Raw genomic sequence first — 18,481 nt, 5'->3', positions numbered from 1 at the left:
CAACATGTAGTTTGCGGCTTCCTTTCTTTTGACAGACAGAAAGAGAAACTAAGATTAGTGATAGTAGTATATTTACATTCTCTTTTTGAAACAAACAAGAAAAGTTTCCTGTGACAAAAGAAGGGGAAAAAGTGAGTGTGTGATGCAGTGTTAATCAATATCAATGCATGAGCATGGATACCTTCATTTGGTTTTCAGGCAAAAATCGCCTCAGGAGACTCCTCAGAAAAATGTTTGCATGCACACAAGCTAGCTTTTTTCGATTTATGTTTATACTGTGGGAAGCTATGAGATTAGTTTCTGTTTGATGATCATGTGGGAAAATGGATCACAGCTGGAGATTGTCCTCCTTGACACAGATTATTCCATTTTCAGATGACAATTTTGATTAATGACTTAAAACAAATATTATATCCAAGCTCAGATCAGTCCTTATTTGGAGGACTCAGAATATTGAAGTTATAAGTACTTAATTGCACTGGAGCCACTTATATTCAGAAAATAAATGTTACACAAATACAGTGACAAATATTTTATTACATAAAACATGCATGTCAATGTTAAGCTTATATAGGTTATTAGTAATGCAGATGTAGGCTAATACATTCTGACTTTTGGATGACCCAAAACTGTTTCCTTGATCCTCTCCTGTTTTTCCCAGTGGTACTTCATCAGAAGAAAAGGATTTACTGGATCTTATCTAACTTTCTTGATTCCTAGATGGCTGGATGATTGTCCACTGTTTTGCAGTTCCTGACACAGTGTTAACATATCCTTCACATAATGGTCTATATGTATGTGGAGGGAGCTCTCTAAACAAATTGTAAACTTTTATCCTAAATAAAAATTGGAATAAGCCTGTATTTTGGTTAACCAACTAACTTTACTGTCACTGTTTTCCACCCAGAACAAAATCATTAGCTAAATACCTAGATTAATTTCAATCTTTAATATCAGTACAAAATGTTTTCAAAACTACACTGCAATTTTCTGTGATTTGTTTTGTAAGTATTTGACATTAGGAGTGATGATCTGCTTAGGAGCACTTTATTCTCATTTGACTGTTCAAAGGGAAGTGGCTGAATTAATTGCAGTCCCTGTCATGGTTTGAAAGTACGTGATTACAAATGAATGTGAGGACTGCGAAGGCAACATTAAAAGCTTATACACATTCTTAATGTCTTAAATGTCTAGATTCTACCGTTCTTGACATCTCCAATAGCTCCCCATACATCAAACAGAAACACATCAGGGAAGGCAAAATCTCCCAGAACTGAGTCCAAGGCTTCTGCAAAGTCATCGGGGTTCTTCTTGTCTTTGCCCGCTTCCACGATGGTGGTTGCTGCGGAAAACAAGGAATGGGACAGACTTGAATCAATCCACTGTTATTAACGATCGATAGCTACTTCCAAACACTGCACAGTTTTGGCTGTGGCCACTACGTTTGCTTTCTCAGCAACCAAAGTCAAAACCACAGGCACCAAAAATTATTTTAGATTTCTTATTCTGGTATTTTACCTCATCAAATTGGTCGATTAATCATGTGATTTATAAGGCAAAGAGAAACAGAAAGCTAGTTTACCATTAATCATCGCCTTTTAAGGTTTTATCTGTTATTCAAACATTTAATGGTAGGCTCTCTATGAGACACCAACTGAACTGGAAAAACATACAGTGCAGCTTTGTTTATCTGAGTGTTCTTAAGAAACACCCACGTTGCAATTTTGTTTAATTTAACAGAAGCCGACAATGACAGATATTTTGGTTCTTCCCTTGGATCGCAATCATTTAGGGATTTGAGGGCAACCTCACTGATGTCATGTTCTTGGACAGCCATTAATATATTTCAGTGGGGCACCAAATTGTGTGGGAAACGTTGAAAACACTCCTCATCTCATCATATAGTATCTTCCTATATCTACCTTATCTACAATATTTATATCTTCTGCATGTGAAGGACATACATAGCATTCATATTCATACATTAATTCCTACATTTCTCCCAGAAACTGTATCTTAATGCTATTTTGATGTCTGTATACAGTGAACCGAACCAGGAAGCAATATGAAATGTGATCCCAGACTTAATGCACTGTCAGTCCATTTATATATGCTCTTATTCATACGTCAAGACTGTCTTAGTTTAAACATATTTTGCCCAAACAACAGTACATCATAAAATAATTTGTATGCTAGCCAAATGTGAAAAATGTAAAATGATGGCCTGGATCCCCCACTGATACATGAAAAATAGCTGAATGTTGTATTTAAAGGTCAACAAGCCCTCCGTGTCTCTCTAAACAAACTAAATCATATTTTTCAAGAATTTTTCTCACGATTATTTTACCATCCTTGCATATTTACATACCAACCCAAACATATTTTTTGAGGCTACGTTCCAAGCAAACAACATTAATCTATTTTAAATTAGGTCTCAACAGCCACATGTCCATCTGGAAATCAGGCCACTGGCCTTGGAGGTCTGGGAAAGGACAAAGTCAAATCTCTGGCAATGATATTGGGTCCCACTCAAATTCGTGATGCTTTCAAGGGACTTCAGCATTAAGAAGCAACACAATAAATGACAATTCTTTTTAATTTTCTAGTTGTTATGATATTCAACAGGGATTCATGTAAATATCCCACAAATGATGCTACTAATTTCCTTTTATTTGTGCTTAAAGGGACAGTTCACCCCAAAATCAAAAAGACACATTTTTTTCCACTCTTCTGTAGTGGGTATTTATCCATCAAGATTATTTAAGTGTGAGTTGCAGAGTTTTGGAGATATCAGGTATAGAGATGTCTGCCTTCCCACAAATATTATGGAACTAGATGCGACGCAGCTTGTGGTGCTTAAAGCACCCAATATATAAATAAATAAAAAACATTTGAAAAACCAAACAACTCAAAAACTCAACTGAACTACACCTGCCAACTGTATCACCGTGCAGACGAAAGGGTGCATCTACTCATGGACAAGAGGCTAGCTAACGCTACAGCTCAGCCGATGGAGGAGCCATTAATGTTTACATCCCACGCTGTCATGAGCACAAACTTTGAGTATGTGCTCACTTCCCTTCTGTGATGTCGTATGGTTGGTGGGTGTAGTTCGATAGAAAGAAAATAGTTCCTACATGAAACTGCTGACAGCAGGGTCTGTGGATTATCTTACATAAGTGGGTCATGATTTCTATGAAGAGACGTTGCCAGTATCTCCAAAACTCTGCACCAAACCCATATAGATGGATAAATAGCAAAACAGGTAAAAGGAAAAACATGTATGACCATGACTGAAAAAAAAAAATCTTAACTCAAGGTGTACTTTGTACCTTTTTCTTTAAGCTTTAACTCGGCAGGTGGAGTTTGCTCAGTTGAGCATACAGTGAGATGCATAACATGTCCATGACAACTGAGCAACTTCATCCACAGACGTAGAAGAAAACCATGAGGTTGCAGATGAAAGTGTTGGAAAAAACTTGCAAACTGACCATGACTGTTTTTTTTTTCAAACTGCTGTCGTTAATTGCTTCCACCACACATCACGAACGCTCAAGATATACTCCCTGGAGGTTTTTCTCAAAAATGCATGAACTCACCAGCTGTAGTCAAATTAGGCCAAAAATGTTGACAGAAATATGTGTATGTGTAAAAAAAAAAAAGAAGAGTAAACTACACTGAAAAAACACTCCCAACAGCTCCCTCGAGGCAGACTTTAGTATCCTAGATGATTTGTGGTAAGTTTAAAATCTTTGAAGAAACGTTCCATTGCTCTATCCAAGGGTTGAAGTGGGCTGTATTGTCTCAGCATGCCAGAGAAGAATTGAGGTGCCATGGAACAGTTTGCCAGCACACAGTAAACACCACTGACTTGGGCTTCTGTGTGCGAATGGTGCTTCCGTACATCCAAATATGGACTCAAAGGTATTATCTATTTTAAGAACAGAGGTGTTACGTAGGTGGTCTTACCCAGATCCAGATCTCTGATGCCCATGTAGCTCTCCAGCAGGTCGTCCACTTTCTTGGTGGCCCGTTCTTCAAACTCATTCTGCTGATAGAGTGGAACGGAAAATACACATGTTAGTCGAAATTTCTTAGTGTTCACACTCTAAATATGGTGATAAAAACACTATGAGAGCGAATCTTCTCCTGCAAAGGGCTACTGTTTATCACCTATCTTCTCTATGTTTATAAATATATTGAAGTGTAGAGATGATGAAATCTAGTATTGCTGGTAGGTTTTAAAGGGACAGTCCAATACCAAATCAAAAATACATGTTTTTCTACTTAGCTGTAGTGCTATTTATCCAGATTGTTGTGGTGTGAGTAGCCAAGTTTTGGAGATAGGAATGGCGTAGAAATGTCTGCCTTCTCTTGATTATAATGAAACTAGATGGCACTCTTGTGGTGCACAAAAAAAAAAATACATCTGAAAAGCTTGACAGCAATGTCTCTTTCCAGTAATCATGACCCAGTTACTGGAGATAACCCCCAGACCTTGTTGTGAACAGTTTCATGTATCAGCTACTTTTTTCTATTGAATTACACCCACTAAGTGTGTCGCTGTGCGGAAGGAAGCACGCGCTACAGCAGGATGTTAACATTAATGGTGTCCTCCTCGGCTGAGCTGTAGCTCAGTTAGCTAGTCTCTTGTCCACAAGAAGATGCATGCTTCCCTCTCAACGTTAATACAGTTGGTAGATGTAGTTCAGTAGAAAAGAAACTAGTTCCTACATGAAACTTCTCACAACAAGGTCTGTGGATTATCTCGAGTAACTGGGTCATGATTCCTGAAAAGAGACATTGCTCTTGAGTTTTTCAAATGCATTTTTCCCATCTAGTTCCATTAAATTCGAGAAAAGGCAAGACATTTGATATCTCCAAAACACTGCAAATCTCAGCCAAACAAACTGGAGAAAAAGCACTATAGATAAGAGGAAAAATATGAATTTTTGGTTTTAGGGTGAACTGTACCTTTAACTCTTTGCCTGTCAAGTGTTCTGAATTTCTAGTTTCTTGAAACCAGTGAACCTTTTCAGCCTCCAAACTTTCTGCATGTGACAAGGTCTGTGTTCATAGTTCAATGTAATGGGAAACATCCTGCAGTGAAGTGTAGGAAGTGAGAGTCACTAAGGTCACTTCCAATGAAGCCGAGAGACATTGTTCGATAAGGAACAACGGATATTGTGTATCTGTGTGCGTGGTTATTAGTTTGTGCGTGACCAGAGTCAACTGGGGATTTTCAGGCCATTTCAGGTCATTGAGTGTCCCCACGGGGAATCTAGACTTTTAGGACATCAACAAACCGAAAATTAGAGAATGTTCAAGGGTAGATAATAAGGATCTAATCAGCTGTATAAGAAGCATTTTCAAACAATCTCAGTTATGTTTGAGTTGTGTGTCTGTGTATTGATGTGCAAACGTTGCACTATCTGAGTACATCAGGAAGTTGAGCAGTCATTGTCCTGCAGAGCGTGTGAAACTCACCACTTCCTGAACTGTTGCAGCACCCTTGGAGCGAAGACGCAGCGTCTCCCTGCCGTTCACCATCTTACCCTCATTGGATTTTGGCGCTCTGGTTCTCATTCCAATCATGTCTTACCACACGCATGCAAACAGGAAAATAACCATTAATCACATTAAAGAGACACTGTGGGATTTTTATTTATTTATTTGATGGTGTCATAGTGATTTTCATATTGCACTTAAAATTGAAGTGTCCCAGCGATCACTTCAAACGTAATTGTTTTCAGGTGGCACTCTTTGCTTTATCTGTTCCAACATTGAAGCTCTCACAGCTAACTATCACATTCTTCTTCTTTCATTTCCCAAGAAACTGCTGTGTTGCCAGAAACCAAAACTCCTGCCTACATCACATATTTTTTTCCTGGGAAAGGCATTCCTTTATCCTGATATGTAGTTCTCATCTCCCAAAAGACAAACTATTCAGCTGCTTTTAACTAAGCTATCTAACAAAAGTTCACAAAGAGTTGGTGAACATGCTGCATTTACAAGGTTTGAGATTCTCTCATAGGAACAAGATCCAGATATTTGACTAAATTTGGTGTCCAATATTGGAACACATTTAAAAAGGGGGTCAATAGGGAAGTGGTAACGTGGCTGTGTACCTCCTACTGCTGTGTGTATGTATTATATATTGCTGATGGTAACTGAGTCATTAGTTTTGCATTCTTCTGACTCTATGCATATGTACATTCACGGCAGAGTTGGAGTGAGCGTTTAAATTGTATTGAAAATGCTTTAGATAAAGTTTATTTAAAAAAACTAGGCTATCTAATACATGAAGAACTACTTTAATAAGTAATGACTGGTATGTGAAATGTCAGTGTTTATTCAGTTGTGAGGCTGTGTCTTATTAATTGGAAAAGTAATGTTGCAGCCATGTCATGTGTTGTTATTGATAACTCATGACATGTTAAAAAATTTGTGTTAACAGTGAAGTTGCTGACTGTGAATCAGCTGCTGAGATCTACAGGGAAGTATTACCACATCAACATGTCTTTTGTGGCTCTAGGCCTGTTAGTTGTTAGTGTTAATTGTTTGCTTCTCCACTTTGGTCCAGATTGAAATATGCATGGTTGAATCCTATTGACAATGAAACGTCTCCACATCTATAATATGGATTGAAAATTTTGTACAGACCTTCATGTTTGGCAGCCGATTTATTCTACTGACTTTGATGATCCCATGGCATTTATTTTAAGGCCACCAGGACGTTAAAATGGAATATCTGTCCAATATTTTGGCCAAATTACTGCAAAACAAATGACATGCCCATCAGTCTAATTTTAGCTAATTAGCCAATGTTAGCATTCTAAAATGCTGATAAAGAAAAATGGTCCTCCAAATAAATTGAATAAATATGAACCTCTGTAGGGAAAATAAACAAAAAAAGAGTTTGCTGATGCTACCATGCTGACGTTTATTCCACCAAAATTAAACTTGGATCCTTTTTTACTCAATCATTGTTAATGATTGAGAAAAAAATTGTGGGTTGTGGTCATGAACTTTTTTCAGCTTCTGAGGGGGACCTGCCAAAGACAAAGTTTGAGAACCACTGTGCTCAACTCAGATGGGGAAATTGATTAACTTTACACGAGCATATTGGCAGCACCTTCTCGCAGAGCTGTTGCACAGCTGTAGCTCATAGTCTTTTTGTGAGATGTTAAAGGTCATGTGTTTCTCAAGTTGTCATTTGAGAACAAACAGACAACCCGGGGCCTACGTGAAAATGCACATCTGTGTTCAGTATCAATAGTCAATGTTTTCAAAGGGAAAATAAACAATTTCCCTCGGGATGTCAGAGGTCAGCATCAGCTATGTCACGCGAATATACTGATACTCAGGAAGCAACTACTGTTTGTCCTTCTGTAAGCGAGTTCTTACGTATTGCACCTTTATTGTAAAGTATGTTACAGTGACATCTGATCCTAAAGTTTACACATACTGGTCACTGGAACCGGAGTTAAGAAACACTTGTACATCTGTGTTAACAATTGTGACTTGGAGTAACTGCTGCCTGAATCGCTGCCACCTCAGTCACAAAGAATGTAAACTCTGACTGTACTGTGTTTCAGTCTTTGGAGACAATGATATTAAAGTTTTCTTGTGTCCTAAAGGTGCACTATGTGGTTTTGAGGAAGACATTTTTAATCAGAAGATAAAGATCTTCATTGAGTGATTTTTATTTATTTATGCTGAAACAAACCAAATAAACAAACTGTCTTGGTTTTCATTACTGAATAAACTGAATAAATAAACTGACCTGAAAGGACAACCATTTCATATTGTTTTACTTTGTCCTGGGGACCTTATTTTCCTCTAAGAACAGCTTGTTTATTCAGTTATGGGGAAAAAAAGTTTGTATTATTACCCCATTAATTCTGAGTTTGATTTTCTTCTCCAAAATAGTGCCCCTTTCAATTGAAAATGTTAATTACTCTCTCTATGCAGTAGCCTAACTAGTGTTCTCCTTTGCCATTATTCCTGACATCAGGGCCATAATGAAGTCCCAGCTGTGTTGTATTCAGGTTTTCATTTTACACACGCAGCAAGCCATCAAGTGTGTTAAGAGATTTAGCTTTAGATTTAGTTTACACCCATGAATATTGTGACTGGCAGGTTTATACAGCAAGATAAGGGGATATGTTCTGCTCTATACCAGACACTAAACTGCTGCCCCTGTTTAACTGTAAATGCAGCCCAGCTACTCCATTTATCCTGCCAGATGATGTTTCTTCCAAAAGGGTTGTGGTTTGATAATACTCACACATGTGTTACTCTAAGTTCATCTAAATAAAAATGGTAACCAAACGGTGGGCTGTACAATATGCAATTTGTTAGCTAGACTAGATTTCTGTTGAGCTTCACAGTTCTCGATCTTAAACACGGCTGTTAAAAAAAATGAATACAAATTTTAAGTTATCATGGATGAACATCTACAGTTGTGTGACATCTCAGAAGAGTAAGCAGACCCTGAGTTGAGAAAGTTTTGTCGACACTTTTTCTGTTTCTGACGTCAGTATGTATGGAGGAAGTATAGTCTACTATGATGATACTGATTGTTAACAGGAAGTCAGACCGTTGACTGTGGATTTAGTTTCCTGTCTGTTAAGTGAGGTTGACGACAGCTGTGCTCCAGCCCCGTCTGCTATGTCCACTTCCGCTCCATGTTCTACACCGGATGCGTTAAATAACCCACTTATTGTGCTTTTGACAGTTAAAACATTTCTTGTAAGGGAAAAGGGAGGAGTACCTCATGAGGAAGGAGACTGTCCCGAAAAAAGTCACAGTTGTTTATTTCTGTTTGATATTACACCTCACTTATGTTCTCTCGGTGTAACTTCAAATATAAACACAAATATAAATACAACAGAAGTCTGAGAAAGAGCCATAGTTGCCTGTCAGTGACTTGGTTTTTGCGACTCACTGTGGCCCCATGAATGTGTTCACCCATTTTTATTCCTATAAATATCTGAAATGTAAATAAAGTGCCTGTCAGGCTCTTTTTTTATAGCAATGGAGAAAGTACAACATTACATTTGAATTAAATATTTACACTGTCTTTGGCACAGACTGCTGTGTGACTGCAAAGTATGTGCTCTCCCTCTGTCTCTGTTAGTGTTTCCATTGCATTGGATTAAACATTGTACTTCAGGCTGTTACACGGTGAGGGCCCCCTTCACGTCCGTGTACAAAAGGTCGATCCACATAAGGTTGACTGTTTATTGTGGACTTGGTTTTGTGGTTAAAGGTTAAATATTGGGGTTAGAATATAGAACTTATTGGTATAGAGCATATTTAGATATAGATATTTTGTTTTTTGGGGGTTTTTTTCAGGTTGTTTTCTTGAATTACTGTTGAAGGTTTGCTTTGTTTCTGTTCTGCATGTCTCTTGCCTGGAGTTGAATAGCAAACTGAAAACAAAACTTAAAATATTAAAATGCATTTCTGTGCTGTATTCACTTTTTGAACAGCCTCAGTTTCTCCTGTGGTAACAATGTGATGAAAACTCCCCAAAAGCCTTCTCAATTTTGTCTGTACATGATTGAGAATGAAAATCTATTTCAGAAACTGAATTAAAAGGTTGATTTCACGAATCACTGCATATTGAATTTTTGATTAAAACTATTACTAGAGTACTTCAGTAATATGATTCTGAATTTACTAACCAGAAAGATTTATTTTCTTTCTGCATTTTGCTCACAACTTGTTCCTGCAGAGCCACTTCAGAGTGTCCACTGCCTCACAAGATTATTCGGGCTGAGGCTTCACTACCACTTGCCATTAAACTGGTCAATTAATTATAGCCGCTAAGTTTAATAACTTTTCCAGGCTTGTTGCCAGATGGCCAGTACTCTCTGAAATGTTCCTGTCTTCTTTCCCTGTTTGATTGATGATGAGATATGGAAAAGTACCAGAGAACACTAGGGCCAAGAAGCTGTTGCTTGACACTTTGCATGGACAGTCCTTTCATATATTACACACCCTCGGGGCAGCTCATCAAGACAGAATCTGGATTCATATTTGATCAGAAGTGCCTAATTTTATAGTTTGATCTGAGTTTCTTTGGCAGTTTGTGTTCAGATGCTGCTTCTTCTTTTTCCAACTTTATTGAGTGAAAGACAAATTTGTTTTGGCCTGAGATGCAGGTGCTCTAGTGCTATATCTAGTGGCAATGAACGAAAGCCAACACACACATCTGCTTCTCACATGCGCTGAGAGCTTATGATAAGAGAAACAGAAACATTCCTTTTTCCCTGCTCTTTATTCCAGTGTTTTCACTTCCCATTTCTCCATGCCCAGAGCCCTGCTGGTTTTCATTCCATAATTGATTTAGGAATGGATTTATACAACAGGCTGCAACTGCAAGCGATTAAAAGGTCCAGAAGGGAGGAATGGATGACATTTTTAGACCAAAGACTATTTCATACAAGGCACAGAGACAGAGTGGCTTACTCCAGATATGTGTACCAGCCTGCAAAAAGCAAAAATGTACTACAAGATGAACCCCAGCTGTAAATAATATTATATATGTCTGTTTCGAATTCCCAATCTTCATCTGTTCTGCACATGCCATCGAGAAACATTTTTCACTCACCAAAGGCCTTCTTTGGCCCCACCAGGCGGAGAGTGAAGGGTATGCCTCTTGGTTGCTCTTTAAGCATCTTAGCCACCTCGTAGTGTCGACAGCCAACGATGCTCTGGTCATTGATGGCCTCGATGTGGTCGCCAACACATACGGTCTTCAGCCGGTCTATGGTGCTGCCTTCCTTTATCCTCTGGAAGACACAGTTTGAAACATTTCACATGTTAGATGCCCAGTTTGGAGCCATTTCCAAATGCAGGTGACAGGGCTTACTCCTTACAGAACAGTGGATATTATAGGAAATAAAAAAAGGTTTGATAATCCACTCATATGAAATTTGCAATATTAGAAAACTTTCTTGGAGGTGCATTATCTAGCCTGAATTCTTGTTTATTAAAATAAGAGTTTCACGAATTAAACCCTTAAAGCGTGATGAAGAACAACCTCACCTCTTTCTACTCAGCAAAAATAGGGTTTTAAACACATAGCCCCATAGACTGAAAGGCTAGACTGATATTCAATTAAGGTTGACTTTGTTGCACTTCTACAATACAACTATAGCCGATAAGAAACTAAGTTTACTGTCCTTTTGCCTGTTTTGTTCTACCACTTGTTCACCTTGATGAAAGCATATCCAGCTCCATTGTCTGTGATTGTGAGGCCCAATGCGTCTTCTGTCTTTGTCACCTCCACCTCCTTGGTCTCCCCTCTGACATGAGCGAAGATGAAGTCTTCCAGTCCGATCTGCCCCCCCAGTAGCTTCTGCATGTCCACTTTATGAGAGTTGAGGGTGCAGAAAAGGATCTAAGGGGAGGAAATAGGTCAGAAAGTTAACTGATTCTGTTAAGAACTTTGCAAAAGTGAAACAATTAAAACCCTGCAATTTTAAGTAATTCAGTAGAACAACACCACATACAACAGCTTGGATCAACAGCACTCTCGATAAGATTTAACATTGTGAGTTTTTTAAAGACATTTATTATTGAGATATCAGCCTGTTTATGATATGATGGCCACACTCTGTAGGTTTAGTCTCCATAATGTTTTAGTTTTAGTTTTAGTTGCATTACTGTATGAAGAGAACTTGTTTTAAAACTATTTGAAAAAATATGAACAACTATTTTTATTATTAAAAAATATTATTTTATTGCATCTTTTAACTGGACAATATACGCATATGCAGTATACGCATTTTTGTTGTTTAAAAAAAAAGTCAGTTAAATCATATTCCATTGTCTCTGTTAAGGTAAGTGGCAGTCGAGAATCTAAATAAAGGAACTATGCACAGAATGCAAGTTAGCATAATTTTCTTTTATAATGTGCAATTGAAAGGCCTTTCAAGGGTGAAACGTTGCCAATCAGTTAACCAACACCGCAAATTGTGATGCCAAAATAAAAGTTTGATTGGAAAAGTGGCTTCAGTTACTTTTTATACAATGAATGAAATGTGTTTTGGAAAACAACAATACTTTGCCAACTATTTACAATACATGTGAATACAGTTTCTGTGGAAATCCTGTGGCATCTCCTGGTGTTTCATTTCCTTCCTTCTGTTTTATTGCAAGAGCAAAGCCATTATAAATTCTTATGGTGTGTAGTATAGATATTAAACAGCAGAGGGCAGTAGAGCCAAACAATTTCATTATGCTGTTGTGGCCATTTTGTTATGCGCCAGTAATGTGATAACTTATTTAGAGCCTTTGTATTTTTAAATATAAAAATAAAAACATCAGGCACAGCACACAGAGCCTTTGACGAAGCATTTGTTTTTAGGAGTTAATTGCTGAAATCCTGGTTGTTTTTTTTAAGGTTTTTTAAATGATAATAAGTAGTTGAGAAAACCATTTATCCAAGAAGTCATTAAATCTGACTAAATCTCAGAATCATATTGTCTAATTACAGTCATTTATTAGATCAAATTTGTCCCAAAGAACAGCATTTGCAAATCTAATATTGCTAGATTGAACATCAGACTCTCCTCAAACTCCAGGATACCCCTTTTTATACTTTATTTATAGTTCACAACTCTATTTGTTTCTAAAATAGATTTTGTTTTTGCAAAAACTCCCCAAGACTTAAATTTTGTATTCTGAAACCTGAAGTTAAAGTTCAAGTTTCACTTGATAACCTGGACTTTCAGAAACGGAAATTCAAGATAACCTGAGTGAACTTTTATCTAACTTGGAGTTCTTCTTCTGCATCTATCTGTACTTTAACTTCCCCACGAGGTCAGGGAAACTATATGGTACATCTCACTATCACCAACTAATGGCCTCACATTTGCCACAGAAGGTCTTGCATGTAGAAGTCTGACTGCAGTTCAAGGTCGTGTATATCCAGGTAGGTAAATAAACAATTAATTGCATAATATCTGATTTTGATGTCTGATTTTGGAACAATAACTAGCGATGTTAATAATTAATGATTAATTGGTTAGTCAGCGTTAAGAATTTAACCAATTAAAAAAGTATTATCCAACAATCTGAGATTAGCACAAATATATCAAAAAGTATCTTATTACAAACTGCAAATACTTGCTTATCAAATATATCAAAATACAAAATGTTTTTAATTAAAATATAAGTAAGAAAGTATTAAGAAATAAACTGAACAAACTGATATTACATTTTAAGCATTCAGTAGTGTCAGTGTAGGTTGGATTTTCTTGGGCCAGTTGCTGAATAGTGACAGACAGGAGCTCCACAGCTAAAATAGAATCATGATTTTGTGTTTAGTTCAAAATTCAAGTAACCTGGTGTTTACTTTGTCTGTTCTTTTAACTCCTTATGTAACCTACTCTGATTTTGCATCAAACATAGAACATGTCAGTGGTTAAAGCAGTTTTCTAATGGTAAATATCCAACATATGTTTCATATATTATTCATAATTAACCAATAATCGACTGTCAAGTAACTTTAAGAAACTGCCTAAAATTTGCATCCCAAAAACATTCAGATTTTACATTCAAATCATGCCAGACCATGAAAGCCCAAAGACACCTTGTGAGTGTTAAAAAGTCTAGTCTTTGTATTAAACTTCAATATGAACTGTGTATTAAAACTAAAAACGGCAACTTTTGCATTGCTCACGACTGGTAGTTATCCATCTGTTTTCTAATCTGCTTGTTCTTTCAGGATCACTGGCGATTATCCCAGCAAACACTGGGCAGAGTAAACACTGCACAGCTAAGCCGAGCTACCACATAGCTAAGATACAGTATGTTGTATGGGAAGACAAACACATTCATAGGAAATTTAATTGGACTGTTGGACTTGCCCTGTGGTACTGTTTTTAAAAAAATTCTCTGTTGCTCTCACTGCAAGTCTTGCTGGGTAATATTGTCAGATAAATGCTGACAGCAAAAATGTAATATCAAAATCCAGCTGAAATACACTTTTAGCATTTAGGACTTGAACCTCATGTAACATAAGATAGCAGGCCAGCACATTTTACTCTATCTTGACTGGTAGTTGCCTGATAAGATCATCAAGGTTAGCTCCAATAAAAAGTATATCTGTCGTCTCACTTCATCTCCAGGCATTAATGTTCAACATAGTGATATACAGATACGAAAGGCATTCCTGGTGTCCTTCATAGCACTACAGATAAGTATAAGACAAGGCCAAATGTTGATGTTGTTTTGTTGCCAAGTGCGTTACCATAATATACAGAAGAACGCTGCAGAACACCATTTTAAACAATTAATGATACTGTGAAATCAGTTTTAATATGATCATTGATGCATTATATGTCAATCACCAGCTATTAGTTCAGCTAACAAATTAATGCAGACAAAATGTACAGAAAATGAGTTACCTGCACCTGATGCCTTGCTACACTCTTCCTTAACTATCAGCTTCTGCCACGGTTTCCTTCTTTGATTGCTCTGCTGTTGTATCTACTTCCAGCTGCTCTGCCTAAATGTCATTTAAATGTCTGTCTGAAAAGTCAAAAAATATCAAATGAAAAGTCTTTTTGTGATATCAACATGGAAGTCTTCACCTCAGACAGCCTGTGGCCTTTTGCTGATAATTGAGAGCAGTATCAGACGGCGGTGTGGTTTGGCCAACCCTGACCTACTAAAGTTTAGTGACTAGACTTCTTCTTAAGGATTCTGGCCTTGTGAGCAGCTGCCTACTGTAACCTGACTGCAAACCACACTTCTGATCCTCCACAGCCATGGTAATGAGCTGTTTAGTCCCATAATGTTGTACAACCATTTCAGAAATACTATTGATCTGAAATGTATGATTTAATGTATGTTGACTAGTCATGTCGAGTAACAGGCAGACTAAAAAAACTACTGTTTTTAATGTCTTATGTGTCTCTGCCTTGGTATCTGTATGAGCTGAAATGAAGAACTGCTGGACTGAAGCATGAATGAGGCAAATGAACAGTTATTGTAATTATTAGGGTAGGTTGGAATTGTGTTCTTTGTGTTTATTTGTTATCTGAATGACTTTCAATCAAAATCACCTGGCTTTGTTTTACTCTGGAGTCACTTCCATTACTGTAACTTGTTGTGTTATGTGTGTGGTGTACACCGATAACATTATCTGTTTCCATTATTGATCCTGATCAAGGCCCAGACGAGTACAAAGTCTGGCAGACAGTAGTGAGGCCAAATGATCTTCTACAGTGCATCATGGAAAAAAGCCTAGAATAGAAACCTAACACCTTCAGTATGTGTGGCTGGCCAGCTAGACCAGAAATACAAGAAAGAAATAACAACATTTTTGTTATTTGTCTTGATCTTTTCCCATCTAACTGACAATGCAAAAAAAAAATAACCTAATCACATTTACATGCATAGCTGAGTTTGTTTTGTACCTCTGAGGGGGAGATGTTGAACACCTCAGCGATCTTGGCGTACAGCTCCTTGACGTTGGTGAATCCGTGGATGCGGCCTGTGGGGCTCCCATGAGCCAGCTGGGTGTGGAAGATGAGTCTGGGCCTTGGGTACTCTGGTGGCCCTGGTGGTGGCGGTGAAGGTGGAGGAAGTGGAGGGGCTGTGGGCTCCACACACCCCTGATTCTGGGTCTGGTTCTGGGCTTTCTGCTCCTCCATGGACTCAGCCCCTTCTGCTCTGGAGTCCTGCGGGCTCATAGTCTCCCCGTTCTGCATCGGGCCCCAGCTCAGGTATAGTCCTCTACTGGGAGCCCAGGTGGTGCACTGCTCTGGCCAAGAGAGAAACCCTGTCCTTCCCCCAGCTTACCCGACCAGCCGCCCAACCAACCAACCACCCAGAGCTTTGTGGTGAGGAGTCCAGATGAATTAGTGATGAGAGTAGCCTGGTAACTGTAGCTGGAAGAGGCCAGCCAGACCCTGCTGGGTAGAAACCCAACACCCTTTGGCTTGGGGATTGTATGTGTTACACCTGAGCCTCGGGCAGCTCACGCATAGAGTACACAAACAAAACACATCAGGTAACGGTTTCTTAATACACACACACACACACACGGCTACGACTCTAATCCCTCATATCAGTCTGGCTGTGAGACATGTTTCACACACATGACCCTGAATGTGTGAACATCTCTCTGAGGTGTGAAAACACCGCCATATTTGCAAAATGAATTCCAAACAGGGCCGCTCGGAGATGGCCACGGACAATGTCCCAGTGTTACAGGTAAGATGATATCGATGGGTAGGAGTGGGTCCCCCCACCCCCTTTGGCTCTCCTCATTGAGGGAAATTAACTGTTGCTGAGGTGAATCCTTGGTGATGCACTGACCTTTATGACCCCACTGACAGCCCACAGATACAGAAGATGACGCTCAAAGCCAATAAAGAGATGTTTAATATATGTATTTATTTAGTGCTTTTTTTTTACTGGCAAGGCTTTTAAGTGTCAGTTTCCTCGAGTGCACCAAAATGTGTGTACACATGGCAGGAAAACCCTAAAAATAATAATAAATAAAATCTTATAAATGAACTGCAGTCATCCTCCTTTCCTGGCCCTGCTCTTTTAAAAAGATGCAATTTTACAAACTTCAAATCCTATTTTGTGATCCAAGAACATAAATCACTCAGTATCCTCAATTTAACTGGACACAACTGTGCCTTAAATAAACAAAAATGAAACATCCCTCTTGTGAAATGGTGACAAATAATGAAAATAGTGCAAAGGAACTGTGAGACACATTTTCTGCACATCATATATCTGAGACAGAAAGATTGAAACAGACAACTAACCTAGATATCTTGGGAAGGGGATTTCCACCCATCAGCCAAACCAAAGCTTGAACGGGTGCCTCGACAAACTGCACAAAGAAACAAAGCTGTTTTGCTACCAGTCTGTTTTTCTTTGGAATAAACAACAAAACACTGAAAAGCCATGATTTGATCAACTTTACCATTTAGTTCTGCCCTGATAATCTGTTGGCCGTTACAATTTCATTTGTCGCACTTTATTCCATGTGATGCGCTACTCATGTGCAAATCAGGGAAGCTTGCGTGTCAGGACACAAGAGGCAATCTATTTCTCTCTCTCTGGATCTGGATCTGGAAATTCCACAGAAATCACATTTTGCCAGCTGGGAATGTGTCAGCAGCATTGTGATTCCATGGTAATTCCCTTCAAATAAAGGTTTCTTTCCAGCACAGGTATGTTTGGTAGAGGAGGGTTTAAGACGCTCAAATAGTTGAAGTGAATTCCTGAAGTTAAAGCTCCTTGCTGTTTGATTGGCAATGACATTGCCATTGTGTGCTGCCACAACATAATGCTTTACTGTGTTTACTAAATGTTCATGCATCTGCTCATCTCTCTCAGACATTTATTTCTGACATATATAGCACTGAGTAATATAGCCATATACTGGGCTTTGTTGAAAAATAAAACAGATATATATATATATATATATATATATATATATATATATATATATATATATATATATATATATATATATATATACATTCCATTCCTTTGTACATTACGAGTACACCTTGTGATGTACTATTTTATAGTGCTGCATAAGCATTCCTACACACCTGTGCTGTAACGTGCAGGGCTGCAGATGTCTGTGCGTCATCGCCTCATTTTTCCAGGCCAAGGTATTGCCACCCTTCCAAGGTCAGTGTTTTCTCCTGCTGCTGATAGTGATGATCTCTCTGGCAAAACATTCCTCTTGCAACAGATAATAGGCAGTCTTCAAAGCAAACGTACAAACAAAGAGACATTCGCGATAACCTCTATAATGAAGGCAAACAGAGGTCTGACAACACCTGAGATAACCGACCGGATGAACAGGAGAGAATCTTTATTTAATGTTGTTCACTTCCAAACGGGCTGTTGCCCACCTCAGGAGGCTCTCCACCCACCAAGATCTCAGTATAAAGGTATTTTTGGTTCACTGGCTCAAAAAGGAACAAATGTTGATTCAGCTCACAGTTATCTCTGGATATGTGAAAGCCCTATTCTGCATTTTATGAAATACTTGAAATTTGATTTGTTTACACACACTTTGCAGTTACTGATTATGTATAGATTAATGACAAAGGCTTTGTTTTCAAACATCTGCAAGATAAAATCTTAATGGATTGATGTGCGTAAAATCAAAATTTTACATAAACAGCTCAGCAACTTTAAATGGGAACAATAATGACCCATGTAAGATTCAGCGACAGTTTCCCTGATTCTGTGGTGATTATGTGCAATAGAGCATTGCAAAAGAAAGTAAGAAGAGCCAGTAAATGAAAGCTAAAAAAGGGTTTCTACTGTTTGCAAAAGAATATTTTATTTGTGCCCTTCTGATGTGACTCTCAGTTGATTGGCTCTCAGCAGGTGGTGTGATTCTTTTTTGTTTGATTTTCTCAATAGTGTTGACGTCGTTTACAAATATTGACTTGATCAAGAGTGAGTAATTCAG

The 18,481-nt window shown here is 38.2% G+C and overlaps 1 protein-coding gene across 1 annotated transcript; it reads right to left on the bottom strand.

Moving 5' to 3' along the window:
* Positions 1 to 559: 559 nt before the first annotated feature.
* On the bottom strand, positions 560 to 16,848 carry gipc3 (GIPC PDZ domain containing family, member 3). Its single transcript, XM_073476272.1, has 7 exons — positions 16,806 to 16,848; positions 15,441 to 15,935; positions 11,228 to 11,413; positions 10,622 to 10,802; positions 5,488 to 5,597; positions 3,970 to 4,051; positions 560 to 1,342 (listed from the first exon to the last, which is right to left on the bottom strand). The coding sequence occupies exons 2-7, from the start codon at positions 15,732 to 15,734 to the stop codon at positions 1,191 to 1,193; spliced, it is 1,005 nt and encodes a 334-aa protein (XP_073332373.1). The 5' UTR covers positions 15,735 to 15,935; positions 16,806 to 16,848; the 3' UTR covers positions 560 to 1,190.
* Between the last annotated feature and the right edge of the window lie 1,633 nt (positions 16,849 to 18,481).

Source organism: Pagrus major, chromosome 11 (assembly GCF_040436345.1).
Source record: "Pagrus major chromosome 11, Pma_NU_1.0".
Taxonomy (NCBI): domain Eukaryota; kingdom Metazoa; phylum Chordata; class Actinopteri; order Spariformes; family Sparidae; genus Pagrus; species Pagrus major.
This window is presented reverse-complemented; position numbering and strand designations above follow the sequence as displayed.